This window comes from Xiphophorus hellerii, chromosome 18 (genome assembly GCF_003331165.1).
Source record: "Xiphophorus hellerii strain 12219 chromosome 18, Xiphophorus_hellerii-4.1, whole genome shotgun sequence".
NCBI lineage: Eukaryota > Metazoa > Chordata > Actinopteri > Cyprinodontiformes > Poeciliidae > Xiphophorus > Xiphophorus hellerii.
The window spans coordinates 21,963,625-21,976,207 of NC_045689.1; the positions used below are offsets into that span (position 1 = coordinate 21,963,625).

Genomic DNA, 12,583 nt, shown 5'->3' on the forward strand with positions numbered 1-12,583 from the left:
CACAAATAACAAATTGGACAAATTGGATTGTTTAAATGTCATTGCAAAAAGGAGGGAAGTTTATTGTAGATGTAGTTTAACTGTCCTTCAATTCGATTCTGAGCAATTCAGTTCAATTACCCTCATGTCAACAGACAGTTTAAAAGACAAACAGATCCAGCTGCACAGAAATATGCGATTTAATAAAAGTACTTCACACCAACACAACATGCTCATACAGACAAATTAAGATTCAGTGATGAACAGTCCAATTTTTCACAAGTTTTCAAAGACAGTAAGTGTAACATGTCACCACTTTACCAAGAACAGGATGCTACTCAATCATTCAGCATCAATGGAGCTACAGAAATTGTTTGCAAGTGCTCGCTGTGTAATACATGGGATAACAATATCCTACATCTTTATCACCCTAAAACAAAGTAAAAAATGCTTCCCAGCTACGATTTGAAATGGAGGCGTGAAAGTGTGTTCTGTTCTGATGAGTTGGACTTTTTGCCCAAAATTTTGAAAAGTATGTATAAAAACAATACAATATTACCAAAAGAACACCATACCCATGTTGACGCATAGTGGTAGTAGTATCATGCTTTGGGCAAGTTTGGCTTCTTCAGCTGGATTTTGGGACAAAGTTGGAAGGTGTTGGAGGGGTTATTTTGTGAACAGTTCCAAATAGTTAATGTATGTAGAAAACTTTTATGCTTCTGGAAGCTTTTATTGCTTCCAGTGGGACTTCCTGGTTCATTTCTATAATATGTTTGTGCAAATTTATTGTACCTTCTTTCCCGGGTCTTTGTTCTATGCATCTACTTTATGTAGTGCATCACAAAAATATTCCAACATCAAACAATGTTTTTATGTTTTGGTACTTAACAAGTGGAAAGTTTAATTTGTTTTATTTGAATTCTGTTTTATTGGTGTCTATAATAAAACATTCTTCCAGAAGTCAGCTGTTTAGTAAAGCGAGTGCACCTGTGCAGTCAAAGGTGATTTACTTCAGTGTGCTAAATACAAATGCATGCCACACTTTTCAGGTTTTATTTACAAAACATTTACAAAAAACATGAATATTTTTTTCTGCCATTTCACAAATATGCATTCTGTGTTCTGTTACAACAAAAATCCCCCCAAAATCATGAGGTTTGTGGTGATGATGTATCTGTAAAAACAAGATCATGTTAATGGAATCTTAATGGAATAAGACACAGGGGGCATTTATTTGATCCTCTGGTTTTTTCTGAACACTTCAGTTCAGGTCTTAAGTTCTGTTTCAGTATTACGGCCATCATAAAAAAATAATCAGGTGATGGTAAAGCATTTTTGAAGACATGATTGCATTTTAAAAAACGTAGAACTACAACAATTCTTGAAGTGGTGGCAAGGACAGACAAAAGATGAAATGCAATTCATGTTGCAGCAAAAGTAGGTCAGAGCAGAGCTGAATGTGCGTTACATTTGTAGATTTGAAAGCTGGAAAAAATTGCCAGTACTAACCACACTCCGCTGACGCAACGTGTTGACAATGCTCTGGGAGCAATGGTGGATCCCTGCTGCATGAATCCTCCAACAGGGAACCAGAAGCTGTTGCCGAGTGAGTACTGGTTGATCAACAAGTTGCAGCGTCCCTTCAGACAGGGGTGGGGGTTGTACCATTCGTACGGCGTCAGTCTTCAGGGGAAAAAGGAGAAGGTGGAGGTTATATAAACAGTCAGAGTCTGGAGGAATGAATCAGAGTGAATAAACCCAGGCGCTACACAGATATTGAGACATAAAGAGGAGCAAATGACAAGGAGCAAAGAGATTGCAACAACGAAGTGAGCACAAAGTCACCTTGGCTCTCCAGAGAGACAAACAGCTTTCTTTTCAATCCCCACAGTGCAGCTCGCTTTAATCACAGGGAAATCGGCTGTGAATTTTGAATACACAAAGCAACGTGGGACGCACATGAAAAATCGGTTGTGTGCAACACTGAGAGATTAGATTATTTGCAGATATCTTGCTCAAATTTGAACTACTGTGTGATTTGTCTCCAAAACAACTAAATTAGGAAGCTATATGGAAGACCTCTGAGGTTATTTTATAATTCTTGCTGCATATCATTAACCGAGAGCTCTCTAAAGGTTTTATGAGACAGCTGATCTGGGATCACTTAGACTTATCCTGCAGCTTGTTATCCAAAGATAATTTACACTTCTTTTGTTACTAGATCTAACAATAATGGTACAATAATATACATATATCCATTTAACATGTTTGAGCTATATCAAGGTACCATTATCATTAAGATGCTGTTGCTATGTTTGTATTCTCTTATAGTCATTTCCTTTTAGATTTATAAAAAACCCCAATTAGCCTCTTTTTATATTTATTGATGAACTTTCTGTTTGGCTACTGCTGCTGGAAACCGAATTCCCAAGAAATTTGTAAGGTTCAATCTAATCTCATCGTAACACTTCAGCAGCAGATCTACCCGTACTCTCCCTGGCCAGCAGGTGGCAGTGTGGTTCTAACGACCCGTCGCTTAGAGCAGAGCGTTTCCTTTCCCTGTGGTGTTGCAGATCAACCACAAAAACTTTAAAGAAGTGAGGGAACAGACACCTGTTTCCTGTTCTGTGTGTCCCCAAACAACTCTTCTTCTTTTGGTTTTTAATCTCTGTAGTCAACTCTTTGTTCTCCTCTCATACTTTTCTCTCATCCTCCTCTGTAAAGATCAAGCTTACCCTTACCTGGCCACTAGAAAGAGGACGCAGCTGACGGCCAAATAGGCCAGAAGCATGAAGAGCCAGACTCCAGGGGAGAAGGGATCCAGGAAGGAGAAGTAGCCCGGCCGACGTCCCTGAAACACAACAAACACAAATAAGTTACTGATTACATGAATGACAAAAAAAGACTTGAAGCTTCCTCAAATCCAATGACAACTTTCTTTATATATTTAAATATAAAGTAGGATCCCATCTTGTGCTTACAGAGCATTGCAATAGTACTCTAACTCCTCAGATTTAACAACAAATATCTCTGAATGGCCCAGTCAATGTCCAGATGTAAAATCCAGTAGTTAGAGTTTTTAGGCAGATTCATGACCTTCAATAAATTGGTTTGAGTTTAACTTGTTTTGCAAAGAAGAAATGGCAAAGCTGTGCAAAGCTCACTGACACACACCGTGAAAGACTTGCAGCTGTAAATGCAACAACAGTGATGGCACAGTTACTTTGAAAAAGTAACTTTAATCGGATTACTGATTACTCCTTGAAAAGGTAACTTAGTTAGATTACTGACTACTTGATTTGGAAAGTAACTAAGTTACATTAAAAGTAACTTTTTTAGTTACTTTCAGCAGCTGCTAACAACAACGCTGTGAAAATTACATTGATCTTTGCCAATACTTAACTGTAAGCTATTTTATAATGGTAATATCAACAATGTGTCTCCACTTATAAGGTTGAACTGAAGAGGAGATTGTTTAATGGTTACAACAGTACAAACAAAGAAAACTAATATGTGTGGTCCACTGTTGTCTGGAAAACTCTTAAGAAGGATTTTAACCCTCCAGGTTCTGCGTTACGGCCCTGCGTCTGGTGTCAGAGCGCAGCGCACAGAGCTCCTCCTGCAGCTCCACAACTCAGATGGCTGCACAGATTTGTGACACTTATCTTAATATTAATAATTAATATAATTATTGGCAACTACGGACACATTCATTCATGGCTGTTTTCACGTTTATTGCGCTGTTCAAATTAGTCTCGATGTTTGCAGTTTTCAGAGCGCAACGCGAAGCTCGACGTCATTCAGAGGTAATATTTTAACTTGACATTAACAAAGACACAGCGGGACGGATCATCCGGGAAATGATGGGCAGGGAGAGCCTGACTAAAACTACCTTAATGACGGACAAATTCTGGGATTTATTATGAGTCTCTGCTTATTTCCAAGCCCAAATGAGTAAGTAACTTCACGTTCAAAAACGAGCCCAAAAAGGCGCAACCCGCCACTCATTACATTTGCAAGCGACTAAAAAAAATAAAAGAGCCCAAAGCAGCTTACAAAGTACAAAGTAACGCGTTATTGACGTCGGACCACGTCCGGACCACGTCAGTGGTTACTGTACAGTTACTGACATCATTGTGCAACAAAAGGTGATTCTCCGTATTACAAGGATGAACATAAATTCACAGGACTGTTAACAAAAAAACTTTTAAATTCATGTTATTGTAATCACACTTGAAAACTGTACTATTCTCTCTTGAGCTATCCAATAAAATCCCAAAAGCACAATAAAGTTTGTGGCAGCAACATGAAAAAAATGTCAAAACATTCAAAACGAGTATAAATACTAAAACAGTGCAGATGGAGCAAAAAAGTGAACTAATTGGCATTTTCAAGTATCTCTTGAAAATGAACCAGAAGAGTGCCGACTCCCTCGCTTGAGGCCAGTTTAGTTTGCATAACTAACATTAGCTGCTCCCTGCTTTACTTTGGATAAGGCAGAAAAAGGTGACTCCTACCGTAAATAAAGTGATTTCGATGCGATAAGCACAGATTTTCCTGTCCTAAACAGATAACACTGTAATTATGTGTATCTCATTTGCATGTAAACACTCAGATCAATGCTGTATGAAAGCACAAACTCAGCCTCCCATGAAATGTCAACAGAGTGGCACAGAGCTGTAAAGTGATACACCAACAGAGATAAGAGGCTTTGCCTCCCAGAATCTGCTGCTAAAAAACACTTTTGCCTTGCAAAAATATGTATACCTCATGTTAGAGCCACAGACATCTATGTATTTTATTAAAGTTTAATGTGAAAGACCAAAACAAAGCAGTGGAAAATTTGCAAATGGCAGAAAAATGCATTGATTTTCAACATGTACCAATAAAAAGCTGAAAGAATGTGGCTTCCATTTGTATTCAGCTCCCTTGTCTCGGAAAACCTCAAGTAAGATCCAGTGGACCCAACTAGCCCTCAAAAGTTGCTTAATTAGTTAACGGAGCCTGCATACGGCTGTTCTATAAAGCCCTCAAATATTTATGAGGTAAGATCAGCTAAGCTACTTTATGAAGACCAGAAACACACCAGGTCAGGGACAGTTTGCCTTAAAACAAAGTTAAGACATAAGACAATAGTTTTGGACAATTCTTGGGACATTGTTCAGACCATCATTTGTTAACAGGAAGATTATGGCACAACTGCAAATACGCATCATTCAGAGAAGCAGACAGGAGGCCCAGGGTAGCTATAGGAGCTGAACAGATCCACAGCTCAGTGAGGATAATTTGCAAGCAGGATGAGTATTAGTCATGGATGACTAAGGTTTTATATGTATATTAAAAACAGATCACTCTAGAAAATGAGACACCATGTCTCAGTGAGATTTACCTATATGAAAAAAGGTGATATTATAAAATAAACATGCTCTGAAACTTTAAGAGAGGAAAGAAGAAAATCATTGCTGAGGGGAAGGCATGAGGAGCTGTGTCGAAAAACTGCAGTAAGTCATGTAGAGGACAGTGCAAGCATGTGGAAGAGACAAAAAATTGAATTTTTTGGCAAGCAAAACATAGTATGTGCAGGAGCACTGTAAGACAGAGAGATGGTGGCGTCATGCTGTGGGACCACTGAAAAGAAAAATGAGCAAGATGTGCGAAGACAGCACACACATACTCAAAATGTGGCTCAGGTATTGACTTGATAGAAATCAAATGCTCGCCGTTTTTTTCAAATCTATATTCATCAGAAATGATGAAATCCGTGATTTCTTTTTAACCTCTTCGTAATTACTGACTACTTGAACAAAAAGAGACACAAACATAAACTGTTGTTTGTAAGTTATGCATTTGTTGCAGTTTGCCTTACATCGAAGCTACATGATACAGTATAAAGTCCAACCATAAAAACCAAGCGGAGGTCAGAAATATTAAATGAAGTACAGACAACAGGCAGTACTTGGTCTTCCTAGAAGGCAAAATGCTTTACAGGGAGAGGGCTCAGATAATCAACTGAACCATTATGGCTGCATTAAACATAAATTCATTTCCATGACCTATACTTGACTTCCAGCAGGACTGGGGTGAACAGTAGCCACGCTCAGAGGGAAAAAAGGGAAGAAGATTAATAGCTTTGGCTCGAGCAATAAGGCTAGCAGTGCCGAAGCAGCTACAGGGCTGCTATATATCTGTTTGGATTGGTTAGCGGGATATAAAGTAGCTAAAATAAGGTCGGCAGTCAGTGGACCAGTGGGAAGCCAGGGGCTAATTTCTAATGTTTCATTATCCATCGCCAGCAGCTTTTGTCCTCTAAATGAAACCAATTACAGATGAACCGGCATCAGAACGGGTCTGCGTGCATATTCATATGAGTTTGTGAACACTCATACTGCATTTCTCTCCTGCAAATTCACTAAGAGAACATTAGCCGTTTACACACAGTCGCACAATCCACCATCTGCTAACGACCAGGAAATGGAGGTGGCTGTCGGGGCAGGGAGGGCGCTGAGAGAGCGAAGGTGATCAAGAAACTTGACTGCCTGGGCGCTATTAGAAGACAAAGGCATAACACGTCATGTAGAAACTGCTTATTTTCCATTTCAGAAACACTCTGGAGCCCACGTGAACAAGCCTAAATCACTTTTATGGAAATATACTCAATTAAGTGTTCCTACGAGACCTCCCGCAAGCTGGAACAAAATATTGATAGATTTCTGAGGCCCTTCAAAATCAAATTTGAGGCAAAGAGAGGGGGAATTATTTCGTCGGGCGTTTGTTATGCTAAAAGACACATGAAGAGATGGAAAAACTCATTAATGCAACCGTAATCACTTGTGTTTAAGCCTGGTTACGGAAATCAGGGGCAAAGAGTGAGATTCACTAACACTTTGAACAAGATTCAAATCAGTCTGCCAGTCATAATGCGCACCGTTCTATCTGCAAGGGGTAATTGCTTGTGACGATAATGATGATAGGTCTGGAAATAGACGAGCAGAGTGCTGAAGCACACAATGGCCTTCTTGAAGGTAGAGTGCTGCTGAAGGAGAGAAATGCTGCCAAGTCGCCTTCAGTTGGCACCAGAGGTTGTGCTGACGAGAGTCTTCCTGCTTGCTCGTTCGGTTTGGTGCATGCTGAAGAAGCGCTTTGTGAACTGCTGGCCTCTGCGTGCCCGCGTCTTAAGTTCCCACCAAGGTGCTGTTATTACGCTAAAACAGAGCCGAGGAGGTGAGGGACTCCCGTGCTAACAGATGGCAGAGAGAGGGTGCCGGAGAGAGAGGACAGGCGGGAAAGAGAAAGAGATTACAAGGACCAAAGGGAAAACAGCTGGAGATCGTGCTGCTCGGGAAATCTCGAGATTTTTGTGCGCTAAAGTGTTTGCTTTAGGACTCAAACAAAGTTGTGCTTTTCCAGGGCTGAATGGGATCGTCCATAGTGAGGCTGAAGCAGACGCACTAATGAGCACTCTGTGGAAACTGCATAAAATGTTCCTCTTTTCAAAAGCATGTCATGAGTTTTTTCCACAGGAGACATTTTTTCCTTTAAATATGCCATTTTGCGAACATTTAAGCAAACTAGGAGCAGAGAAAGAAACTTTGTACTTTTATAGTTTTGGTTCGCTCTTTGTGCTCTTCCGACTATTTTTTTTTCTCTCCCCTCCAGTTCTGATAAAATAACTCTGCACTCAGCACCAAACAGCAGAGGCATGAGGATAGTGATTGGTTCAAGAAGGCAGCAGGACATTTTGAAGCAGAGTGGTCAAATTTAGTTCAGACTAAAATCGATAAAAGAAGGAGAGCTGGAGAGACTGACGGGAATTTAGAAAGAAACAAATCTCATCTGTTTTGTTGCAATTTCAGCTGCAAAACATCAGAAGACTCACCGATTAATATCAGAGGCACTTGGACGAACTCTGAACAAATGGAAATCTCAAACAGTAGATTTTTAAAGACTGGAATATGTTTGTGATTTGATGTCAGCTGTAAGTAGGGATATGTGGTTTTCAAGTTGTATGAAAGACAGGTGGAAGCATGAAATTATTCAAATAAAACATGAAATGGAGTATTTTGTGGAGTTAACTAATTGGCGGTTGAAATTCAGCTGTTGTGTCTTTACAACAGTGAAGTGTTTGTCTTTTGCTCTGATGTTCACAGTGAAGAAACAACCTGCTAAAGATCCACCTTTAAACCCTCTGCATGCACAGCAGTTCATATCTAAATAGTTATTTTTTTAAAAGACTCAAATTCTGAGTAAAATCAAAGTAAAAAATCATTTATTCATTTCACACTGAAATAAAATAATGATGCAAAACAAGCCATCCAAATTTCTTCAGAGTCACTGCATGTTCTGACTTTTTATTTTTGCACTTTTATGATGTAAAGAACTTTGAACTGCCTTGGTGATGAAACGTGCTATCCAAATAAACATGATTGATTGATTGATTGATATTAAAGTGGATCCAAAGAGGACTCTTATTGTGTTACCATTAATTTTAGAGGCTGCATAAAACTTAAAACTGAGGTACAGGTTTGCCTTCAAACAGAACCCTAAAGAAACATCTTCAGTTCCTGAGAACTACTGCAACCTTTACTTTAGTTGCAGAGAGGCTCCTACAAACCTAAATCAAATATAGAGACGCCTGTAAAAGTTGCCTTTTGCCAACCACAACCTGTATCAGGCAGAATATCTTATTACCAAAGTGTTAACTCGTTATTCTTGGAAGATATATTAGCTAACAAATACTGCATTCCAAACAATGGTTTGCAATGTCAGTGAGAATGTGATAAGGTTAGGGTGGGAAAAATTGAGGTAAAAAAACTTTTGAAGTTGTACAAATACTTGAAAACCACTTTAAAGAAAATCTGATATAATTTATTATTTTACTGTAAAAAAAAAAAATCTATAGCATTTTTGCCAAATTGTCCACCAGTTGTTAGATGATAAGAATCTCGCAGAAATGATTTTTTCAGGTTGCTTAAATCAGCTTCAATCCAAAGCGGAGCTCAACTACTTCATCTGTTTCAGCAGCCCAGTTCAGCAGCACTTCACCGCCTGAAAAATTGTGTTGTCTACCTTTTGCCTCACAAGTACAACCTGTGCTAATGCAAGATCTCACAGGGTGAGGGAGGTTAAAGATACAAAGGCACCTCCAGATGGTCTGGGATTTTGCTCTTTAAACTCTGTTCTTAGAGATGTATGGAAGGAGAATAATATCTTCATTTTATAAGGTTAGTGTGTAACAGATTGTCAGTAGGTGTGTACGTGTGTGTGTCTTTTAAATCTTGTCAGCAGCTGTCTTTGCTGTCAGTCAGCTTCGGCACGGCAGTTTCAGTACGTTCTCGGACGAGCACCTCTGCTCCCCCTGCACAGAGGCAGCAGGTGGTTGACTGCTGACGGGCAAAACACGGCAACCGCAAGCCGTGAGGTAGTAACGGTTCAAGGGGAGATAAACACTCCAAAGAGGCAGGAGGCTGTGGTATTGACAGGAATAGCTGCTTCGGAGCATGAATCAGACTCAGAACGAACCAAATGTGATTTTATAAGGGTTCAGTAAAGCAAGACGTTGCCCCGTCTTCTTACACATAAACATTTGCTGCCATGTATAAACTATTTTTATTAAGGCAGTGAATCATTTTACGCCCGTAAAAATCATTTTACGGGCGTTCATCCCTCCCTTAAGACGATAAGAGGATATGAGGCAAATCAAAGGGTGTGCAAAGATGCAGAGAGAAAAACAAAATCCTTTACGACCTGCTTTCATGAGGAAATCAAAACAAATAAGATAAAAACTGATGCCTTCAACGGTAAGCGTACTCTTGTTTTTCTCTTGGCACACAAATTAGCGAGTTGGACGTTTAACTTTTACTGCCCTTGTTCTCTCGCACCTTCCCATCACCCGTACTCCTCCTCTCTGTGTTCGCCCCGGGGGAGGTGCCTACATGCCAGGAAGGCGACTGAAGATGCTGGTGAGGTTATCCAGTCGAGGTTTTCACCGAGTCATCCGGCCTTTTCGTATTCATACCACACCATCACCCCCGAGGCAACAGAGGGGTTCATCTCCTGAATACTGACTCAATGAAAGAAACTTCCTTTTGTCATTTTACCTCACACTCACCTGCTCGTCTCTCTGCTCTGATTTCTTTGTCCTCTCTCTGCTCAGCTCCTGCCTCTCTTTCCTCCCGTTTCTTCCTCATTCCCTTTTATGTTGTCTTCCTTGCTTTCCCTCCCCGAGCCTCCCTGCCTTGTGTCTTTCACTCGGGGCTCTTTGATGATGTGCACATTGCTAATTGTGTCCAAGCAGATGCTGTCAGATGTTACGCCTGATGAAACGGCCACAGGGGCAATCTCTGGAGAGGACCTGATTTGGCAGAGGTCAAACGGGGTCACTTTCACAGCGGCGTCCTGCTGCCTCCCGAGCTCACCAGGTAGGTCGGCTTCCTGTCAGGCTGGTTTATACAAAAGCGCAAATCTATGTGACCTTGTGTGCCTACAGGCGTTGCAAAAAATGTTTTCACATTAAAAGCTCAAATTTCATGTGTTTTGCAGAGAATGTGTGTCATAGATCAACACAGATTGGCGTGTAAAAGAATATTAGTTTTTCAAACAATTTTGCTTGTAGAAATATTTTTATTTTTGGCTCTAGTGGCTTTTATTTGAAAGTGCTATGACAGGAAAGTAGGATAATGAGAGAGAGATGGAAGACATGTGGCAAAGGTCACCAGACCGGGAATTGAACCTGCGACAGCCGCGGAGGACCAAGGCCTCCCCCATGCGGGCTGTGCTCAATCCCTGTGCCGCCACAGCACACCTGCTTATAGAAATTTTTATTCCGTTTCTTATAAGGTGGCACCAATTCAGTCAATTGCCTCCAGAACAAATCGGTAGAGTCCATTTGTGTGCATTTTATTCTTAGTATCAGTAAAAGTTCAGCTTTCCTGAGAAGGACCCAGAGGTTTGTTAGAAAACATTGAACAGCTTGAACAAGGCAGGAAAGACATTAAATATAGGTGTAGAATACAGTTGTCGGTCTACACTGGAAAGTCTGGGCAAGGAAAGCAATGACTAGAACATCAACTAACTTTGGGGAAGCTGCAGAAATTCACAGCAGAAGTGGGAGAATCTGTAGACCAAAGCTAGCAGAAACACATAAAAACACTTGATGCCACCTACAAAAGAATGCCACAAAAATTTTCCTAAAATACAGAAAGCCATGTATGCTTTCACTTGCCACTTCACCGCTGCGCACCACGTTTTGTTGGTCTATACATAAAATTCCAATGAAATACATAGAAATTTGTGTCTTTGTAATGCGTTTGTAATTTATGCAGTAAATAAAGGTTATGCTGCTGAATCACATGCAGGTTTCATACTCTACATCCTCAATTAACTCCAGTTAAAGTCTAGTTAACCACCACGCTCTCTCCTTTTTTTGCTCACTTACTTCAAGTCTTTTCTTTGCTGACATCTTTGGATCCAAGTTATTTGTTTTATAGATGTTAATGTAAGAGATTTTATTAAAGCTTTATTTTTTCATGACGGTTCTAAAAGGCCTCAGGTGATGTCTGAGCCTATAAATCCAATGCAAATTTCAGTCCTGCAGTCACACGTACGTTACAGGCTCCATATTATGTGATGTATCACATCACATGACAGGCACCTCCATAGTATATGGCACTCACTGACATCGCTCAGGCTGCTGCAAAATTGCCGGGGAGGACAGCTAGAAAACAGAAAGAGGTTGTGCTCTTCCTGCTGCAGACAAGAAGCAGAATTTCAGAAATATATTCAATGTTTTTTTTACATATATAGTGCAGAGTTGCAACCCTCCAGAGTAAACAAGGCAGGAGTATCTCCTCTGGTGAATAAAGACCCTAGCAGGTTTTGTAACGTGGCATTGCTAAATTCACACTCAAGTTTAAGCTGAGCCAAATCAAACAACATATTTTAACAGCACAGTAATCACTAAATATTCTCTAATATAATATGTTTGGTGCTAATATTATCCTAATATGCATTTACAAAAAAGGCATAATATTTATTCTTTTCTAACTTTTTACCATCTCAACTTATCATTATCTGCAATAAAATGTACTTGATCGACATCGTTTTAGTTCGGTATATATAATACATCTGCTTTATATTTATTTTCCTCCTTTACATCCCTTAAAAAGTTTGGTATGCTGAGATGTTATAGTTCTTTGTGCCACATCACATCTGTGAGCTGGTATGTGATCAGAGCTAAACTGATCACATATCAGCTTCTTAAATGAGAGTGCAATAACTTAACCACCAGAAAAAAACTATATTGCAAGTATTATTGGTTCATTTTCAGGTTTTCTGACCACTTTATCATCTACAGGTGGGTGAAATGCATCACCTTAACGTGACACTGGGTCACTCTCAGGAGCTCAGTGAAGTTCAGCATTGATCTGTGGTAGGATGCATCATGTTCAATAACCCCAGTCTTGAAATTTCATCTCTAATAAATATTAGTTAGTGGTGTTAGAATAAAAATGGAAAGGATTTGAAATGACAGGTGGTAGGATGAAGGAAAAACACTGAATGGGGCCAGAAGATTTTGAGGCTCTTTGTGCTAAGAGGCAACTTT

The 12,583-nt window shown here is 39.9% G+C and overlaps 1 protein-coding gene across 4 annotated transcripts in view; it reads right to left on the bottom strand.

The window, feature by feature from the left end:
* The window catches only part of grik4 (glutamate receptor, ionotropic, kainate 4), a 354,044-nt gene that overhangs the window by 12,298 nt on the left and 329,163 nt on the right, over nt 1-12,583 (bottom strand). For all 4 annotated transcript variants that reach the window (XM_032545493.1, XM_032545492.1, XM_032545494.1 and 1 more), the window contains exons 15-16: nt 2,724-2,833; nt 1,492-1,665 (exon numbers count right to left, since the gene is read on the bottom strand). In XM_032545493.1, coding sequence (XP_032401384.1) covers nt 1,492-1,665; nt 2,724-2,833 — 284 coding nt within the window. The remainder of the gene's footprint in view (nt 1-1,491; nt 1,666-2,723; nt 2,834-12,583) is intronic.